The following is a 21,354-nucleotide window of genomic DNA, read 5'->3' on the forward strand; positions in this document are numbered from 1 at the left end:
TGAGTCACAGTTTAATTTCAATAATAAATCAACTCAAGAAATACATTTTTTGCAAGTGATACCTCTAAAAAAAAAAAGCAAAAAAAAAAAGCATAACTTTTCCCCAATATACAGTATTATACAGTAAACATTGTATTTACTAGTGTACTGTATTCTCTAGTAGTCTTAGCACTGGGTGCACAATCAAAACTTGGGGAGCATTAGTTATTGCTAACACATTGTGTTGTCTTGGTTGAATTAACAAGGTTGCTGTCAATAAACTGGACTGGACTGACCATACACATGCACTTTACAAAAAGGGTCAGAGCAGACTCTATCTGCTGAGGAGTGCAGGGAGCACTCCTGAGGACCTTCTTTGACTCTGTGGTGGCATCAGCCATTTTTTATGGAGTGGTCTGCTGGGGCAGCAGCATCTCGACAGCTGACAGGAAGTGACTAAACAAACTTAACAAGAAGGCCAGCAGTGTGCTGGGGTGTCCACTGGATACGGTGGAAGTGGTGGGAGACAGGCGGATGATGGCTAAGCTATGTGGCAACTCTGTGCAGCTCCTTCAGCCACCAGTTGATTCACCCCCGGTGTGTGAAGGAGAGGTACCGCAGGTCCTTCTTTCCTGCCGCTGTCAGACTGCACAACCAGCTGTGCACCCAGTAGACTACACAACACTAAAAATCTGCGCAATATAAATACACTGTGCAATACAAAAATTATTCTGTCTGTATATATCATATTTTTTCTTATATTTTACCTATTGTGGATTTTTACTTTTTTACTTAGTTAATATTCTTTACTGTTTATTACTTATTTATTTATAATACTTATTTTAATCTTGTTTTTACTATGTCTCTTGTTTGCACTATCCACTATGCTGCTGTAATCCTGTAAATTTCCCCGCTGCAGGACTAATAAAGGATTATCTTATCTTATTTTATCTTATCCGTAAATTAAATAAACACAACTTTATTCAGGAATATACAGCTAAATATAAACTAAAGTATAGACAGAAAACTATTTTGACAGAGTGCCCCTTACAAGTACAGGGCCAAAAGATTATGTAATGTATACTCAATGGTAGAGTAACTAAGTACATTTACCTGGAATCAGTCGCAAGTAATTTATATTTTCCAATTTTTTTTTATTTTTTTCTGGCAGCGTCCAACCGTTTGGCAGCAAAAATAAATAAATAAATAAAAATAATATATTAATACTATATGAATTAATTAAATACAAAGGCAATGCAATGCATTATATTACAATTTAATATTAATAAAGACTAATATTTATGCTTGCATTAAATTAACCGAATTATACTGCACCAAATTTGACCAAAATAGGCTTTTTCAAAGAAGTTTAACATCATTGTTTATTTTATTTGATTATTAGTAGAATTGTTAATATGGTTAAATTGTTCAAAACATATATTTTTTGACGGAACTGATTCTTTATCCCGTTTTCCAATCGGAACGTTTTTAATGAAACACACCGCCTGGCAGTCATGTCGGCGGTGAAGTTGAGACGCTCGCTGTTAGAGTAGTCAAAATCCCGTTTGAAATAACTCATTCAGTTATTTTTATATTCATGAATACATTAGTTTGAGACTATGTGTTGAAGGAAAGCGAGGTGTCCGTTGCAGTATCGATTTATTAACGTTAAAGTAAGTTTATTGCGGACTTCTCCGACAGGTTTCTTCTTCTTGATTATTAACGTTAGCTAACGTAACGCTAGTTAGCTAAGTTAATATGATAAAACCGTCAACACATCAGTGGCTTGTATGTGGTTAGAGTGCGTTACCTGGCAGAAGGGCGCACGACATTTATTCAGGACGCTGTAGTGAAATCGGAAATAGTTTGTGCTTGCATCTCATACAAAGTGCTTGATATCTAAGTCATGGTAACGTTACTGGCTTCATTCTTGCTACCGTGAGTTCTGTTACTGCAGGTCAAGTAACGACTAGGTGGGTTAGTCATAGCGTTGAATACTTATGCGTGAGGTAACACAGTTATTTATCCTTTTATCTGTGAGATTAATTAGATTAGATCCGTACCCCTGTGCAGGACATGATTATTAATGATGAATAACTCGTTTCAGTTGGAGCCATGGCATCTTTATCAGAGGAGGTGCTGCTGGTGGTGAAGAAGGTTCGCCAGAGGAAGCAGGATGGCACACTTTATCTGATGGCTGAACGGATAGCCTGGGGGCCAGAGGGTAAAGACCGCTTCACAGTCAGCCACTTGTACGCCGATATTCGCTGTGAGTACTTGATACCATCCTATTACAATGAATGCATGAATAATAAAGTGTTGGTGATGTCCTCAAGCTTCACTTAATTTGTTCTCTGTACAGGTCAGAAGATCAGCCCAGATGGTAAATCCAAAATTCAGCTGCAGCTGGTGCTTCACACTGGCGAGAGTACCACATTCCACTTTTCCAATGACAGCAGTGCACTCAAAGACAGAGATGCCGCCAAGGAGCTGCTGCAGCAGCTGCTGCCCAAGTTCAAGAAGAAAGCCAACAAGGAACTGGAGGAGAAAAACAGGTAAGACAGAGGTTCAATAGATTCTCCTTAAAGGATATGTCTGGCAATAGTCTGTCATTAAATTGCATTAAAAGACAAAAAACAACAACTAATTTATCATTCTGACAAGTGTTGTCTGTGTAACTGAAAGAAAAGTGTTATTGTCTAACTTGAGTATGAGAGTTCAATGTTGACTTTAGGGTCTATATGTGTGAATAGATAATCTAAACTCCAGTTCCACCTACTTAATGCTGTTTTTGAAAGGTGTTGATTCAACTTTTTGGTCCTTTTGAAGGCTGCAGTTTGAGGTATATCGAGAAGTGTTTCTAATATTCAGTCTCGTCTCATTGGTATAAACGTAGTCAACAAAATACAGTTCAACAATATCACAGACTACAGCCTTTAAGATGACCATACAGTTAAGGCAACAATGAATATTAAAACCTTCACGAAGTAGGAAATATTGCAGGACTGCTGTATTCGACTGCTTCAGAAACTTTCTGGGATTTCCTTTTTTTTTTTTTTTTTAATACTTGGATTAAGTCTTCCTGGTCCTGGATGTGTTACAGTAAATCGATACCTAACAGGAAGTTATAAATCAATGCCTTCCTCTTGATATCACCAATGAAGATTTTAGGCATTCATTATTTACTAGTGTAATTTAATAATTAATCTAGTCATTAATAATTTACTTTATTGTATTTTCTCCTGTAGGATGCTTCAAGAAGATCCAGTGCTTTTCCAGTTGTATAAAGATCTGGTTGTGAGTCAGGTGATCAGTGCAGATGAATTCTGGGCTAACCGGTTAGGAGACACAAACCACGCAGACTCGTCTTTATCCAACAACAAACAGGAAGTCGGAATATCTGGAGCCTTTCTGGTGAGTACATCAATATTATCTTAAATTTCATAATTGATTGCGCATTGACAACTTCAGCAGTAACAGCATAGTTTTAAATGTAATTTTTGTGCATTACAGGCAGACATTAGACCTCAGACAGATGGCTGCAATGGCTTGAGATATAATCTGACTGCTGACATTATTGAATCCATCTTCAGAACATACCCTACAGGTAAACGATGACTTCTTAAAGGAACAGTGTAGAGGATAGAGGGGAATTTATTTGGCAGAAATGGAATATAATATTTAGAATTATGTTTTCAATAGTGACCTCAAACTAAGAATGTTTTTGTTTGCTGAGAAAGAGTCATTCATATAGGTAGCGGGTCGTCTTCCACAGAGGCGCCATGTTTCTACAGCAGCTCATTACATTACAGTCATTTAGCAGACGCTTTTATCCAAAGCAACTTACAATTCAGTATCTATCTACTAGTATCTATCTAGCTACGGGAGCAATTTTTGGGTTAAGTGTCTTGCTCAAGGACATACTGACATGAGACTAGCGGAGCAGGAGCCGGGGATTGAACCACCGGCCCTCTGATTGAAAGGCGGCCCTGCTCTCCACTTAGCCACGGTCACCCTTCAGCTCAGAAGGGACAACCCAAACTCTGGCTCTAGCGAGAGCCTTTTGTGTTTTTATGTTACCTGAAGGGAGGGATGGGTACCAAAACTATTATATTAAGGTATTAAAGTGGACCCCGCTGCTGAATTATGAATTATAAATCCGGAGTATGGATAAGCTACGAAGTTACCGCTTCTTTTTAATGTTTTGGTTTAATTTATTATCTCGCTGCAGCATGCATCTCCTCTGCTCTCTGGGTCAGGGCTGAGCTCCTCCAACTACACACACACACACACACACACACACGCACACGCACACACACATGCACACGCACACACACACACACCGAGCATAGAGGCCCAGGTGAACCAGGTGATGTGAAGAATACTCGAGTTAGTGACAACTACGCTCGTTAATGTTGGAGGGCATCACTAGATGCCACTAAATCTTACACACTGATCCTTTATCTTAGCGAACTTAGTTATATTATCAGATGTTAAAGTATTGATAGATCAGGAAAAGGCTGCTGCAAGCTCAGATTTGAATTTCAACTAAGAAATACAACGAAGAATTGTTTTGTGAAATCAGCTGTTACATCTTTTAGATAAACAGTTCAGTGCATTCCTGGTCACCTCAGTCACTGATCCTAAATATACAACTGGTGTTCCAAAACACTGCGTATAGATTATAATATATTCATGTCGCCTTACATTGTACTTGCAGTGAAACAGAAGTATTGTGAAAATGTGCCTCATAACCTGACGGAGAAGGAGTTCTGGACCCGCTTTTTCCAGTCCCATTATTTTCACAGAGACCGCATCAACACAGGAACACAGGATATCTTCTCAGAGTGTGCCAAGCAGGATGACCAGGGTAGGAGCTTTAAAGCGTTTTCACATGCAAATCTCCCATTTTCTAGCGATGTCAGTCAACCGCTACGCCACAAATCTGTTTTCATTTGTTTTTAAATCTGTCCCATTAAGGGTTAAGGTCTATGGTGGTTCAAGGAGTGAAGAATCCTTTGGTGGACCTCCTGTCGTTGGAGGATAAAACGTTAGACGAGGTGAGTTTTAATGATTAGACAATCACAGCGACGTCATGCTACTTCAAACGTTATTTACTTGCATAGCTTTCTTTTTCGTCTTTCTCCTTGGACCTCAAGACTTGGTGTTTTTGTGACGCAGGGTTACGGAGTTTTTACAACATTGCCCTCAACTTCCAATTCGAACCGGACGGTGAAGGAGAGCAGCAACTCTGCCATCATAAAGCGCTTCAACCATCACAGTGCCATGGTGCTGGCAGCTGGCTCACGGAAGGGGTAAAGAAATAGCTTTAGAACAAATATAACTTGCTTAATCTCTTAATTTTTTTGCTAACTGTGTAAATTTTAAAGGGAAACACCAGCTGACCAAGCTAGTGAGACGAGCAGTACAGATGGAAACTCGAGGGATTCTGACTTCTTCCAGCCTCCTGTAAAGAAGGTGACGATGGCTCTGCAGCTTTAACAGACGTTTTCAAAATATGTTACTCTGTTACAGACTGCGTCACTTTTTTTCTGTTTGCAAACTTCCTTAGGTTAAATTACAAGAAGCCATAGAATATGAAGATCTGCAAAGGGAAAACAGACCAAAAACAGTCACGTTAAACCTCAAGAAGTCTGACAGGTACAGTTTTTATTCAATTTATAACATATGAAACAGAAAAAAGTAAATTGATGTTTCTGTATTTCAGAATATGTAAATATTTTTGCTTTATAAATGACTTTAAAAGAAGCAGTTCAAAATCAATTTTGTTATGAATTTTCTTTCGATCAACTAAAGAGAGATTCAAAATTCAATTGATAAGTTGCGTCAGCTCCAGCCAAGCCTCTTATCTCATAAAACATTTTGAGCTTTCAGTAGCCAACAATCAACTGTGCACTTTGAACTGATTCAAAATAGATTTGGTATTTTATTTTACAGGTCAGATTTATTGCTTCCACTGTGTTTCAAATTTCCTGCCAGTGGCTATAGACCAGAATGTCACTTCAGCACATAAAGTGAATATATGAATTATCAAGTAGAATTATAAGATGCTCTGCTGTTTTGCAGCCCCAACTTTATGCTTTTAAACAGCTAAAGTCATTTTGGTGTTTTAATGTTTCTCTCTCCCTCGTTTTATTTATAAGGTATGCTCATGGTCCAGTGCCACTTCAGTCCCAACATTATACGACAAGCCAGGATATCATCAACTCTGTCAACTACATCCGGCATGAGATGGTCAATTACAAACCCAACCTCACTCAGGTTAGATCCTACACACGTATTCACCACAGAACACACAGCCTTTGTTGTGAATCAACAATCATTGATTTGGACAAAACACAATGATCATCTTTGTAGTTTTCTCTATTCGCTCACGGCTCAGAAGTCCTCAGGCTAAGGACAGGAAGGCTGTTCCTCCAGCCTATTTTTTGCCTCTAATGTTTTCAGAGACATATTTTGGTGTACTATTTAGCTGTAAAATGTAACGTGTGCTCTAGTCGGTGGGCAGGGCTTGGTTTTGCCTCGACTGATTTCAACATGGCAGTCAGGTCAGTTTCTCATTTTACAGCTAAACAGTGAACTAAAATATGTTTTTGAAAACATTGAGGCGAGAAATCAGCACTGTCTAGTCTGACAGTTTGATCAGAGCTTCATAAGCATTGACTGACATTTTGTTCGTGACTCCTCGGCTCTGATTGGTGGTTTTCTTGGGACGCGGTGAATCTTTCTAATGCCATCAAAAAAAACTAAAAGATGATTCAGAAGATTTAGACTGTGACAAATTAGGGTCTGTTGATTCTCACTCCATCTTTTAACAAAAATAGCAAACTGTTATCAAATATAATCCAGATTTTCAGTTTTCCTAAAAAGTCAAGAATATGAAATAAAACTATGAATGGTGCCTTCAAAGTGTTGAACACAGAAATACTCTTTGCAGGTGTTGTCCAACACAACAGCTAGTTCTGCCATTGCAGCACTTTCTTCAGGTGGCGTCCTCATGCAGGCAGCAACACAGCAAGCCATAAATCGTAAGTGTGTCGTAAAATATTTAAATATCATTATTATTACATATTGTGGACGTTGGTGATCAGTGGGTGAGTGTAGCACATCTGTAGTGTGTTTGATTCCATAAGGGCGTTCTGTAGAGATGGAGGGATTCTAATCTCTTCATTTTCTGGATTGTTCACCGACGACTAGATTCACTATCGCTTAAACCTGAACCAAACGTGACAGATGTTCATTTAAACTAGCAGTACTTTATTTTCTTTTTTTTTTCTTTTCAGAGATGGTACCTTCTGAGGTTCAAGGAGAGTTGAGGCATCTGTATGCAGCTGTTGGAGAGTTGTTGAGACACTTCTGGTCCTGTTTTCCTGTAAACACACCATTTTTGGAGGAGAAGGTGACTGATAATAACTTTATTGAAGGGATGTCAAATTGTTATTGTCACACACAGAAATGTATTCCCTCATTCTCTGTCTTGACCACCAATGACTTTAGCAACAACAAAAAAACAATTGGCACTTCTAGTACTCGTCTAATAGCACATACAAATTTAATTATTCACATTTATGTGTGGTTTAAAGGAATATAAACAGTGCCCATAACAGTGTAGGCAACCAAGATTTTCCTAATGTTTTGTTCTCATCACCTCCTTTTTTTATTTATTTATTTTTTAATTATTTTTTTTTATAGGTGATGAAAATGAAGTCAAACCTCGAGAGATTCCAGATGACCAAGCTTTGTCCTTTTCAGGAGAAGATTCAGCGTCAGTACTTGAGTACAAATGTAAGTCTCTGAGCTGTAAATGACGACACGATGTCTAATACCAGGTGAGCCTTATATTAAATTCTCTGACACCCCCACAGCTCACAGGGCATTTGGAGGAGATGCTGCAGACAGCCTATAGCAAGTTCCACATCTGGCAAACCCGTCGCATGTTGAGGAAAACCTGAGGTCGGATGTTTTGTCAAAGAGAGGACAATGAAGAGATTACAGGATATGGACAAGTGACCTGAGAGGGTTCTCTACGGGGAGGAGACCACAGATCACAGCCTGATGGGACATGATTCACACGGGTTTGATGAGAATGTAGATGGACGCTGCTACATCCCAAACTGTTCAACCGACATCTCAGTCACAGATATCTATCATTTGTTTCTTTCTCTTTTGTTTGTGTTCTCTCAATGGTTGAGTGATTGGTGCGATAATGGTTAAAGGGGACTTTTTAAAATGGTGTAACATGACCAAATTTCAAATGGAAATTCAGAAAGGCCCTCTGGACGACAGGCTGACGTGTGAAATGCAAGCGGAAGGATTGCCAACGTGCGTTTCATCAGTTTGCAGAGCAGAGAAAGAGAGCTGGGCCATACAAGGAGCCCCTCTGAGCCCTGGGTCGATTTCTTAGGAACAAAGTTCCAGAAAATCCCGAAGCAAAAAGGTGACGTGAATATAGCAATACTGTAAAGACATGTTGCACCGAGTGCATTAGTGTATGTGTGTGTGGCTCAAATCACACAGTCACTGGTTTGTAATGTCTGCACCTTTTTGTTTGCACTGAAGACAAAAATGTCACTGCATTAAAGTGAGCTTTTTGTTCATGCCACTTTATTTTTGAAACTTCAGTATTTCATTAAGTCCATCTTTATTTCAGGTTTTAGCGATAGTTTTTCTGCCGTGGTTGCTTTATAAACTACAAGAGAGCGTCGGATGTTGCCTCTTCTAAATGCGTAGCTGCTTTGGAGAATATGGAGAATGTGTGTCGTTGTGTCAAAGCCGGGCATTCAGCCAGGAAGTGTCCTCACATCAGCTGAGCAGAGCCGTGACAGCTCAGCTAGCTGCCCGTCACAGAGGCGTGAGACGGACCGCAGAGTTTCTCCTCAAAAACAATAAAGTGAAGGAAACCAGCGATGTAACGCAGCGGTTGGGTGTGGATTTGTAGTCGGTAAGTGTCACGCGACCATTTGGTGAGTTTTAACTGCTGAAACTTATAGTGGATGAAAACGCCGCTGTCTTGGCTAGCTAGCATGATTGCTAACGTGTTATTGTAAACATAGTGACACAGAGGCGCGCTGAACTTCAGTCCATCATTTGAATTACCGTAATATATATTTAACATACCCATGCCCTGCTACTATTGTTTTTAAGGGTTTCTGAGCTGTAGTTTTGATAGAAACGCGAGCATCAGTGTCAGCTGACGGGTCTCGTGATACATACTAATTTAATCGCCCCTTTTAGCTTTAGAAACTTAATATTACGGATTTTACTGGGTATTTTCAACTATAACCATGAAAGGCCTTAAAGGCTAAGCACGAGAGACTGCTTGTTTCCGGTCATGAACGTTTACTTTGGGACTTTATGGTAAAGGTTAACGATAATTAGAACGTCTGTTAAGTTTAGTACTTTTAACGCCACTCAGGTACTGTACGTAGTAGAGTCATGTAGGACATTAGGTACTTTCATTGGGTATTTCCATTTCGTGCCACTGTATACTTTTACTCGACTCCACCAACTAACGTTACTTCTGATTGACGTATTGTACGTTTTACTCATGTATTTTGACAGATCGAGTCAATTTAACGTTATACAATTTTACATGTAGAAAAGTATGAAAAATAAGATTAAAAAAATGTAGCTCCACTTAGATCTGCTAACTAAAACAATAACATGATTATTAAATGGTTTAACCCTCACAGGTATTTTTTTTCCTGTATTGATTACTTTTGATACTTAAGTAAGTTTGCTTTTAACTTAATACTTTTTTCCATGTGGTACTTCAACTTTTTACCACTGTAGTATTTGTACAGTGTATTACTTCTACTTTCACTATTAAGTAGGGGATCTGAATACTTCCTCACCACATTTCAACCGTAGAGATTACAACTGACATGTTAAACCTGAGGGGCTCTGACAGACAGAGGTAATCAGTAATAACCCACCAGTAGAAGGGCTTTCTTAGAGATCCTCAGGTTCAACATGTCCACTGTAATGTGATTTAGGGCAATTTTGTTTGTCAGAGTGCAAAATTCAAGCACAATCATTTGCAATAAACAGAGCCATATGAGTGCCTTTCCTTGTACATTTGTGCTCTAGGTCTCTTTAGCAGGACAATTCAGCTATGTTAACGTTCCTGTTGCAGTAGAGTGTTAACAAATATAGGGAGAGGTCTGAGTTGACTGTTACTTCTTTTGAGATACTTGTGTCAACTACTTTAAAGCTCAGGAGCAATTATGATCGGTCATTTTGTTTTAAAATGTTTTTGTTGCACACACATTGATGTATTTTGCCAGCCATATCTGATTATTCTAATGATCTGCTTAGTTTTTCTTCTGCTTCCTCATACATTCACCTAAAACCAAAACAAGTAAATCAAAGACAAACTACATGCTGCATTTTTAGCGGAATGGTGTCCTCTGGTCCTGTCAAAATGGTCTTTCTGGATAAATGAAATGACAGCTCCAGGACAAGAGACATTTAAACAACTCGAATGGTAAACTGGAGATGATAACATGATTTTTTTAGCCAGAGTGGAATGTAAAGTGAAGTCATGACTGGTCAATTTGAGAGGGTAGGTGAACTACTGAAAGTCATGTGATGCCACGTGGCTGAGGGCCGTAGTATGTGAGGAAGCAGAGTAGGGACTCTTGACGTCTTGACGTTGCTGAATGCCATTTCTCTCTCAGTTGTAGAGGATCACCAGTGAACATGCCTCTGATACCAGTTGTGCCAGAGAACCACAGTCATGTATTGGCAGAGTTCGACTGCCTCGATCCACTTCTGTCTGCTCTCCGTTTGGACTCAGGCAGACTCAAGGTAGGTTTCACCATCACATGACTGAGTCAGCCTTGTAATCAAATCACACATGGATGATTTATAGTAGCTTATTATCTAATGTCTTTAAAGTACTGACATTGTGTTACTATGAATAGTTATTGGGTCTGCACCTCCAAAAATGGATTTAACCAAAGAGTTGTATAGCTATTGTGGTGGAAAAAAAATCCTATACCCGCTTTGCATGAGTCTTCTAATGCTGAAATACATGATACCAAAAGCCAGGTTGTCTTTTAAGTATTTATTCTCTGCGTAGAGAAGGTTCAATCATCGCAACAGAATGCGTACAGTCTCAGTGAGGAAGAACCTCGAAAAAAGTGAACAAGCTTTCTTTATACAGAATGAGCAAAGGTGGGGGCCGATGGCCAACGTTACAGACGTTTCGGTCTCAGACTTTTGGTCTCAGACTGATAGGAACAACAAGTGAAAACAAACGGCCAGCAACCAAAACAAGCGGCCCAAAGGCCTTGGCATGGAACATTCTCATACAACACAGTTAGTTATCTATGTGAACAGGCAAGGGAGAATTATTCTTTTGCACAACAGAGACACGGTGAAGTTCAACAAAGTCCAGAGCAAAATTACTTATGCATGAATACAATATACTGAGTAGAAATATATATACTACGTAAAAAATTACCATTACACTATGTGAACAAATGATTAATTACTGTGTTCTCTGTGTTACAGTGTACCTGTTTGGCAGTGTCAAGGAAGTGGCTCGCTTTAGGAACATCAGCAGGAGGGTTGCACCTGATCCAGAAGGAGGGCTGGAAGCAAAGGCTCATCCTCACTCACAAGGTAACATGTGACTATTGTGCAGAAATATTTATAATGGTCCTCTATTAACCGATAAAGCTGCACATAGTAAGGGACACCCATCATGCACTCTTTTTCAGGAGGGATCTATCGCTCAGGTGGCATGTTGCCCTCATGACGAAGACTTTATCGCCGTTGCAACAAGGTTAGAGTCTCTCCAATAAGTGAAGAAGTCTATCTATGTGTTCGGTTTTGTTGTTGCCTGTATGTTTTACATTGTTGTCTGTGCTCCAGTCAGGGTCTGGTGGTGGTGTGGGAGCTGCAGCTGGAGCGACGGGGTCGTCCAGAGAGAGTCAGTGTGTCCTGGGAGCACAGAGGTCTGGCCATCACTGCACTCTGCTGGGACACCAGCATGCTCAGAGTTTTCGTCGGGGACACGGGAGGCAAGGTGTCCTTTCTCCGTGCAGGATCCTCCAAGATGGGCAAGGTAGTGACTGCTGATTCAAAGTGGAGATAGTTTGTTTCCTCAATAATAATGTGTGTGTGTGTGTGTGTGTGTGTGTGTGTGTGTGTGTGTGTGTGTGTACGTATATATATATATATATATATATATATATATATATATATATATATATATATATATATATATACACACACACACACACACACACACACACACACACACACACACACACACACACACACACACACACACAGTATGTATATGGCTTTTGGCTTTTTAGTAATTACTGCCTGCGACTTTGTGTTTTTGGTTCTCCCACCTTTTGTTACACCCCTTGCTGTGTTCTAGTCATCTTTTACTGACCATGTTTCACATATCCTTATTCATATAGATGCCATAAATATTTGATATTATTTTTCTCTGTGTCTAGGGGTCATCATTCGTTATCTTCCCTGTTCAGACCGTCACCACTGTGGACTCCAGAGTGGTTCAGCTCGGGTACCAAGATGGTCGCCTGCTGATATCTTCCCTGAGCCGCTGCTACCTCTGTGACACAGAGAGGTGAGTACTAGCTGGCTGCGTCTCTATAGGGGGAGAGACTCTCACAGGGTGGATTATTGCCCCCATACTGGTAAATATTGCCCCTGCTAAAATGTTCTTTAGCAAGATAGTGAATCCCTTTTCCAATGGTAGACATAGATTATTAGTTTTGTGTTGATTCATTGAGGATTCTTCACTTTTTACAATTAAGTATTGTTATATATTTTCTGATTTAACTATCTCCGTGTAAGATATATCCCTGGACTACTCTCAGCAGTGGTGTATTTTTCCCTCTCTACTTGCCTTCAGGGAAAAGTTCTGGCGTGTTGGAAATAAGGAGCGTGATGGGGAGTATGGAGCATGTTTTTTCCCTCAGAACAGGGGATTATTAGTTGGTCAGCCCCCCCTGCTGTACTCTGCCCGGCCGGGGTCTCGAATATGGGAGGCCAGTTTCAATGGTGAGGTTTTGAGCACCCATCAGTTCAAACAGCCACTGGCCTGTCCTCCTCTACCTCTTATCACTTACAGGTACTGATTGTTCCCACTTTTAAATAGTCGTCTTTAAAAGGACAAACTCCTAATTTGTCTTTTGTTTTTGAATTTGTCTTTCTTTCTTCTGTTACCTACAGAGATGAGCCACAACATTACAACCCAGTGCCGAAGAGCCCCCAGTCAATCGCCTTCCAGAAACTGCTTTATTTTGGGTAATGTTAGTAATAATTTATGCCTTATTATCGGAGTTTTTAGGCCCGTCAATCAATATATTAATCATATGCACATTATTGAATAAAAGGCAAATATTTTGATTGCAAAAGACAACAATCAAAAAAAGCATCCCTTTATTTTTCATATAATATCTGCAAGCGAGCCTGTTTCTTGATTAACTGTACATTCTCTATTTTGATGTGTAGAGACCAAAACTTGCTGACCTGGACTGATTCAGCTATTTATATCTTCACACCTCAGAACGGACAAGTGCTTCTGTGGACTGAAGTCAAAGGTGTGTTTGTGCTGCTTCCTCCCAAAATAGAACAAGCGGCCCTTTGGAGTAACATTTTATTTATAAACACACACAAGTTGTAAATATGTTGATATAGGACCACGAGTCAATAATAATGGCATGGAAAGGGTCATAATATTTAACAATTTTAGCATTGATCATGCGGCCCTTTTGTTCCTGTTTGATTTACTGTAAGTTGATCCAAACCGGCTCTCTGGTTTTGCAGACTTGGTTGACATCGCTGTCTATCGCAACGAGCTCTTCTGTCTCCACGGCAGTGGACGTCTGTCCCACCTCTCCCTGTTATCTGCTGAGCGCTGTGTTGAGCGTCTGCTCCGGAGGGAGTCCTGGTCTCTAGCTGCTCTGGTCTGCTGTATGTTCCAGCACACAATCACCACCAGCAGGGTAAGATGGCCGCTGCCTTGCTAACTGGCCTCGTCTCTGTGGTACCAGACTTATCTGGGATAAGATATTCGTGTGAATTTCTGACTTCCTGTTTTCCTAAGGATAAAGCACATTATATACCTGTGATCCTGAGATGTTTCACCTTTAATGACCAAACCATAGAATGTGCAAGAGCTAGATATGGCAGTGTAATACTTTCATTACATAGGTAACAAGTGGTTATCTCAGTACTTAACATCATGATCTTCTTAACACAGCAGGTACATAGCCTGACTTTATTGACCATAGTAGTTTGTGTTAAACATTTCTAGTTTGAAGTAAATCAAGTGTTTTCGAAATCAGGAATCTTAACTAGATTTCTCATGATCTTAGTAGGAGCTTCTCTGTGTTGATAAAGCATTTACAAAAGCCCTTGCTCATCATTCCTGTTCAATTCAGGCCAGGAAAGCTATTCCCATCGACCGCCTCGAACATCTCAGGTCCCAGCTCAGCTGCAGCACACACCTGGAGCTGAGCGGCCAGCTGGAGGACGTCATCACTAAACTGGAGCCTTTGGACTCCGCCTCCAGCAGCCGAAGAAGTAGCATCTCCTCACATGTAAGTTTAAGTAACTTTCTGGTGATAAATTCATCATGCTTTGAATACTTGTCATCCAATACATTTTAAATTCTATGAGCCCGTTGTAGCTTAAGCACACAGCTTCAGTAGATCCTTATATACTTGTAACAAATGAGTGTGTGCTGATATCGGACATATCGTCATCCAGGAGAGCTTCAACGTCCTGGACTGTGGAATCTATCGTGTGATCAGCCGCAGAGGAAGTCAGTCAGATGAGGAGACGAGTTCCCTCATCAATCAGTCCATGTCAGAGGAGGAGCGGCTCAAAGAGTTCAGTTTTGTGCAGGAGGATGATCAGCTGGATCATGGTAAGAGATTGTCAGCTGTTAAATGAACAAATGCTGTTCATAAAAATGACTGCAATCCAAGCATACAAAATTATATTTCAAATTTTTTGGAAGGACTAATTTACATTTGATGAATAAACATGTGTTTTATGTTAATATATTGATTACTTATAATAACATTTAGTAGTATTAATATAATAATTACCAGATGGAATCAATTTTAATGGAGTGATACTTTATTTATACGTTAATTTATTGAGACATCACAGAGAAGAAATGTCTGCAGAAAGGCTTGATTATTAGGATATTTTTGCATATGAACTGATTTACACAAATAATGTAATGATAACAATCAACACCTGTTTTGTACAGGTGTTAATTATCTACTTTTTGTTTAATCTGCACACAAACAAATGAAACCCAAAAATGCTAAAACTGCGCCAATGCTAAAACAACAACTAAAGTCCGAAATATACAAACAAGAAAATATTCACACAGACTGTTGTTTCTTTCTTCACTCCTTGCTTTATGTGTGTGTGTGTGTGTGTGTGTGTGTGTGTGTGTGTGTGTGTGTGTGTGTGTGTGTGTGTGTGTGTGTGTGTGTGTGTGTGTATCAGGAGCAAACTCCTTTTCTGCCTCTTCTTCAGTGTGAAAAGAGAGTGACGTTATTTTCTATTTCATATCTACCACTCTGTTCAAATACCTGAATAAACAAAACATGAAGAAAAATGCCAAATGAGAAATTAGTTATTTGGAGCATCTATACATGTGACAATAACTTGACTCTTTATATACTCTTTCTAATATTTATCTCTGTTGTCATACTGATCATATGTACGTGCTTCTGATACTGTCTTGTATGTTTGGCTTTAAAATTAGTTTTTGATTTGAAAAACATAAAATCCTTTAATCAGTATCTGTATCAGTGGATTTGCTGTGAGAGCTGAATGATGACTCTGACGGCTGACATGTTTTTTACGATTACAATCTTCTCTTTGTCCCGCTGTTAATGTCAAGTTTCTTGTCTTTTTCATCGTATCACACGTATATCACCATTTTGGTTCTGTTTTGTTTGTTTTTTGCATCGTGCAGCATTTAATTTACGTTTTTCGCGATAGTGGTGTCTGGCACCTTTGCTCCATCTGCTTGCATTATGTCCTTTGCCTTTCAACATTCCCCTCCAGTACTCCATCCATCTGTGTTTGTCCTCTGGCTCTTGCCCCCATCTTTATTCAGATCCACAGAGCAGTGAGCGTATGGAGGCTGAGCGATCTGAGCAAGGCCTGCCGTTCCACCTCCCCCTCTCATTCCGTCCCAAACCCCCTCGCATCGCTCTGCAGGCTGTCAAAGACAGGTGAACATCCAGAGAAACAGAGGACAATACAAGAATGTGTCACAGCAGCCATACAGGCAGGATGCTGTCATCTTAGATAGCTTTGAGTTTTATTTTGTGGATTGTGCTTCTTTTTTTCTCGATGAAGATTGAAACTCCTACAGTAACTATAATTATTCAAGTGCAGCTGTGCTTTTAGACGGCTTACTTCCCCTTTCCACTGAAGATCTACATCTATTTTTTAACATGTGTTCACACTGTTCATCTGTGTAGACGCATGTGGCAGGTCTCATTTCCAAGCATCACATTCAGTCATTTGTCATATGTAAATGTTAATAGATTGCCTTTCAGGTTATTAGATCTAATCTGATATCATTGGGTTTGATTTTTGTTTTTCCTCAGTGTTTCTAGTTTTGTTAAGAAGACAACAGAGAAGATCAACACCCTCCAGATGAACTCTGAGCTCTGGCAACGGTCTGAATTCAGGGACAGCGGACATTCGGAAATATCAGCCTCAGCTTCCTACTCGGAGGAAATGGACAATGAGTAAGTACAGACCGGTAAAAGTGGACTAAAACCCCTTTTTACTGTGAACAGATGAGTCCTCACATATTTCCTCACACGATTCTTTGTCTTTTGCCAAATTTTGGGCTAATATCTTGTGAATAGACTTTTAAAAGTAAATCGGATAAAAGTGAATTATATTTGTCGTCACAGAGTTTATGATGAAATGCCAAACTCAGAGGCCGACATGCAGGAACTTCGATCAGCGACAGAGCGAGCTATGTAAGTGCTGTGCACCGTTTTGATAGGATCCTGAGTGCAAGATTTCACTTCCTTTTTAATAGGAGCTGAATTTACAGTATATTTGCACGTTACATTTTCCCAACATCAGCTCCCAGATCCAAGATCCTTTGGTGCTACTGGATCCAGTCTGCCTGGGAGAAACTCTGCAGGACTGGCTGGCGGTGCTGGAGCGAATACTCGGACCTGTAGAGCACAGGTCAGCTGCTATAGGTGATTCAAATGTGGATGAACCAGGAAAGGAGAGGTGGGATTATCTAAACTCCTGTTCAGAGCAACAAGAGGAGTCTTTGTTCTCGTCAGGAGAACCAACAGAGAGCATCGCAGAGGAGCGGAAACAAGAGTCTCGTGAGCTGGAAGAAAAAGAGGACCAGTGTGACTCCACCGAGAAGAAGCCGGAAGTTTCAAATGGGAGCCCTCCAGACCCTGTCCGAGTGGAGTCTCCCAAACCTGTACCATCGGATCTACTGGCAAATCTCACCCAGCTGGCAACATTATACACAGAGATGAGCTGCTTTAGAAACCAGGAGAATAAAGTACTGGGTTGCACAACTTTCCTGCGCCCTTACTTCTTTCTGCTGGACCAAGAGCGTGTGAGGAGAATGTGTCTGCTGTGTTATCAGGATCAGCCGGAGGTGCAGAGCTCCTTCATCGAGGCCATGCTAGGTCAGAAGCTTCACCTTAAATCTCTGTTTTCATCTTTTTTTCCCCGTATTTTATTTTCAGATTTCACAAATTCAGAAAGAATTTTTTTTAAGAAAAAATAGAAATCTCACTTAAACGAGAATCATAATTGTAGATGTCTGTTGTTTGAAAAGATAAATAAGCATAAGTAATACAATTTTTTAAAAACAGGATCACAGTTCAACAGATTAGTCAATGGACGGTATTTAAACACCTGAAACACTGCTGAATTAAAAAATATCACATTCATTCATCATTTAACCATTTTTAAAACATAGTCTGCCTCATCATTTCAAGTATCCAACATAAATACTTGCATCTCATCTTGTAACTCAACATTTTAATCAGAGGTCCGTGCATCTCTGATACTCTACTTGTTTAATCTTAAATGATTTGAAAAATCAACTCTTGTCGTTCTCTGTAGATCTCACTCAGTCCAGTAAGGTGGTGGAGGTTATTCAGAGAGGTGATTTGCTGAGATCACTGCGCAGTCTGAGAGAGCTGCAGCCCTGGAGTGCCCCTCCCCTCCTTGCTCACTTACACAGGTCAGTACACGTGTTTCTTTCTAACACGGTCAGCATACTGATATCACAGTTGTGATGGACCTTGTGAAGTGAGTTTGCTACGTTATTGTCCAGGCTGTATCAGAAGCACGGCGAGGCGGCTGTACGCTCATTTACGCAGTTCTATCCTACGATAACGCCCGCTGATGTAATGACCATGGCTCAGCAAAGCCACTTCCTGGCGTACCTGGATAATCTGGTCCAATCACAAACTGAGGAGCACAGGTATATATCCTTAATTTCATCTATTTGTCAAAGACAGAAAGATACTTTGAAGATACTCCTCGTGTTGCTGATTTTTACATTCTTCCTCTAGGTTGTCATTTTTGCAGTCCCTTCTTGAACCAGAATCCCTGAGACAGGATTGGCTGGAGCTGGCTCTTACCCACGATGCCCCTCAACGCTGTGATACGCTGAGCCCGGATGGACAGCCTAGGTCTGGTCCTAAAAATGAGATTTATCATCCTTTAATTCATTTATTTTAAGGCCTAGAGAGTTTGAGGTTATAAAACAAAAAGTGTGTCTGAATAGATGTGAACTAAGCTACTATCATGGGTACATTTCACCTCTGAATTCTATTTGGCCACAACAAGGTAAAATAATACTGTGAAAGTAAAGTATAAGAATAAATGTAACTGTGAATTCATGTGACTCCCGCTGCAGGTGGCATTCTCATTGTTTCAGCTGGGGTTATGGACGCCTCCTGTCTCTCCTGATTCGTCTTCCTGCAGACCTTTCCTCCAAGCAGAAGATGGCAGAGACTTGCCGCAGTCACGGGTACTTCTAATTTTGTCTGACCCAAGTTTTTTTTGTTGGTTTTTTTTACTGTTTATGTTTGTGAGTTTACATCAGTATATTGCATGTGTGCAGGTATTGGACAGGCTACATCTACCTCTGCTGTGAGCTGCGGTGTCGCAAAGAAGCGTTCACCACCATCTGTCAGCTGGATGACATCAGTCTGATGGAGGAAGCTGATGGTAAAACTTTCCCACTTTCAGGCAGAAGCAGAGTTAAAATCTCTTATGTTCTCAGAGGAGAGTTCATAGATGTGATGTGTGTCGGGTGTTACTGAGTCAAATACTAAAAAATGACATGTGCACGGCATGGAAATCCAAGGTGCACTGACAGTTGGATGCACTGCTTGGTCCAAACAATGACTCGTCCTTTTTTACACTCGGCGTGTAGTTAAACATCAGTAACATTCCATGATAATGATTTACCTTAGTGACGCTGTCTGCACTCATTTCAGTGGCCTGAATCACCCAAATGGAACACAATCAAACTGAACGACACTGGATTGAAAACACGTTTGCCAAAACAAAAAAACACCATCATAGTCTCATGTCTGTACTGTCCCTTTGTTATTTTCCAGGTGTTGTGCCTCAGACCTTGGAAGAGTGGAAGCTCTTGATCCAGTTATCTCAGCAAAGCAGCAGTGAGGTAGACTCAGAGCAGGTCACAGGTGTGAATGGCAGCAGCTGGTCCAACGGCTCGGCAGATTGTGGCGGAAAGATCAGCCCAGAGAACCTGACCCTGATGCTGGCCCGAACAGCCGGGCCTGACCGCGCCATGGCCGTCCTGGAGGAGTGTGGAGTGCAGTTGGTCCTTTCCCCACACTCCAAACTGGTCTGTGAGCTTCTGAGAGTCACTGAGAAGAGGCAGAGGTGAGTCAGAGTGCCAGTTACCAAACTTTAATGAGAACACAAGTGTGGGAAGGCGTTCCCTCCCATTATCAAACTGTTGTTATCTCTACAGGAGATAATGAGATCAATCGTGTGCACCTCTGCATTGATTTAAATAATAATATTTTTTTGTTGTGTGAGGGGTTAGCCAATTATGGGTTATATTCATTCAATCAAACATTACAGCAGTTTGCTGCAGACACCCTCTACTGAAGGCACCTTTCTAGTTACTTCTGTCCTCATGAATAGTAAAACAAATACTTTTAAAATCAAAAAGAATCAGTGTAATATGAATGGACTTAATTTGTAGGTATTACAGTACTATTCTTTTGTTTTCTGTTTCAGAGCAATGATCCAGACGATGCTCGAGCGCTGTGATCGCTTCCTCTGGTCTCAGCACGCTTAAGGAAAGATCAGCTGCAGCTTCTCTACACCAAATAACATAACTAACACTGTATGTAAATCTCCCCAGTAACTGCTGCTGTAGCTGCAACTAAAGTTGTGCACTGTAATATTTGTAAAACCTTTCCAGTTTAAATTAAGGTACATATCCTTCCAGTGAAAACAGTATTATCTTATTAACTTTTACTTTAATGTGTTTTTTGCATGTACAGGACATCAAGTATCAACAATTACAGTGAAATGTCCAACCAACTGATATCATGTGAATAAAAGTTCTGTATTTTTATTTTTTGTTTGTTTGTTAAAAGAACAAAATATTTCTGTTGGCATGATGATAGTCCAGCCTTGTAAATGTGTGTTTTTCCCCTTCTATGCACGTCAATAACATTGGGGGAAAAGTCCACATAACGAGCACCCAATAAACACAAGAGTGGCTCTAATCCAACCTGCAGTTTCCTTAATATTTGTGTTTTTGTTTATTTCTGCACAGCAAAAGCTTAAATCTTTTTTTCTCTACTTTAAACAATAATGTAATCCCATGTGTCCCTATTATCCAGTCATATAAATAGTTAGGGTTTATTTCATGAGGTTGTGACAGCATTAAACCTAAAACAACCACCTAAAAGAATCCACATAACTAGAAACCATTAAAGATAAGTTGGAAAGGCCTTTTATTTACCTGTAGTTTCTTCAATATGACATTTTTGCGAACAAAACATTTCTACATTTCAGATCTTGAACGTCACATAAAGTGGATTATGGGTAATGTGGTTTAACAGAGATAATATTAATGACATCGTAATGAAATGGGACTGATGACTCATTTGATGGTATCACACACCTGGAGCATCAAAGGGAAGACGCAGGCGGCCTGGTGCTTCACATTTGAGCTCTAAAGCCACCGGACACAACCAAACTTTATGAGTCACATCCTCTACCCTGGTTTAACTGAGACCTTTCTGTTCCTTTTTTCATCCTCATCCCTGG

General features: G+C 40.2%; 2 protein-coding genes across 4 annotated transcripts; both read left to right on the plus strand.

The window, feature by feature from the left end:
• Positions 1-1,494: 1,494 nt before the first annotated feature.
• On the plus strand, positions 1,495-8,607 carry gtf2h1 (general transcription factor IIH, polypeptide 1). Its single transcript, XM_068723960.1, has 15 exons — positions 1,495-1,652; positions 2,087-2,248; positions 2,342-2,534; positions 3,228-3,393; positions 3,493-3,586; positions 4,700-4,849; positions 4,960-5,039; positions 5,161-5,294; positions 5,370-5,457; positions 5,552-5,640; positions 6,144-6,261; positions 6,938-7,028; positions 7,284-7,399; positions 7,693-7,785; positions 7,866-8,607. Exons 2-15 carry the CDS (start codon positions 2,095-2,097, stop codon positions 7,950-7,952), a joined length of 1,653 nt encoding a protein of 550 aa, XP_068580061.1. The 5' UTR covers positions 1,495-1,652; positions 2,087-2,094; the 3' UTR covers positions 7,953-8,607.
• Positions 8,608-8,784: 177 nt separating this feature from the next.
• On the plus strand, positions 8,785-20,812 carry hps5 (HPS5 biogenesis of lysosomal organelles complex 2 subunit 2). 3 transcript variants are annotated; one of them, XM_068723715.1, is made up of 24 exons: positions 8,785-8,941; positions 10,680-10,809; positions 11,518-11,628; positions 11,727-11,791; positions 11,881-12,073; positions 12,480-12,610; positions 12,899-13,117; positions 13,219-13,293; positions 13,501-13,589; positions 13,816-13,994; positions 14,433-14,591; positions 14,761-14,920; positions 16,136-16,253; positions 16,635-16,778; positions 16,950-17,018; positions 17,128-17,249; positions 17,340-17,702; positions 18,145-18,265; positions 18,359-18,508; positions 18,600-18,719; positions 18,947-19,060; positions 19,154-19,260; positions 19,656-19,947; positions 20,311-20,812. In XM_068723715.1, the coding sequence occupies exons 2-24, from the start codon at positions 10,702-10,704 to the stop codon at positions 20,369-20,371; spliced, it is 3,270 nt and encodes a 1,089-aa protein (XP_068579816.1). In that variant the 5' UTR covers positions 8,785-8,941; positions 10,680-10,701; the 3' UTR covers positions 20,372-20,812. The 3 variants fall into 3 exon arrangements, with proteins under 3 accessions (XP_068579816.1, XP_068579815.1, XP_068579817.1); XM_068723714.1 differs by having other exon boundaries at positions 8,786-8,941; positions 17,128-17,702; XM_068723716.1 differs by lacking the exon at positions 12,899-13,117 and having other exon boundaries at positions 8,786-8,941; positions 17,128-17,702.
• The last annotated feature ends 542 nt before the right edge of the window (positions 20,813-21,354 follow it).

The sequence above is a fragment of the Cebidichthys violaceus genome, unplaced genomic scaffold (assembly GCF_023349555.1).
Source record: "Cebidichthys violaceus isolate CVI_PGR_0920_01 unplaced genomic scaffold, fCebVio1.0.p SCAF_3, whole genome shotgun sequence".
In the NCBI taxonomy this organism is placed as follows: domain Eukaryota; kingdom Metazoa; phylum Chordata; class Actinopteri; order Perciformes; family Stichaeidae; genus Cebidichthys; species Cebidichthys violaceus.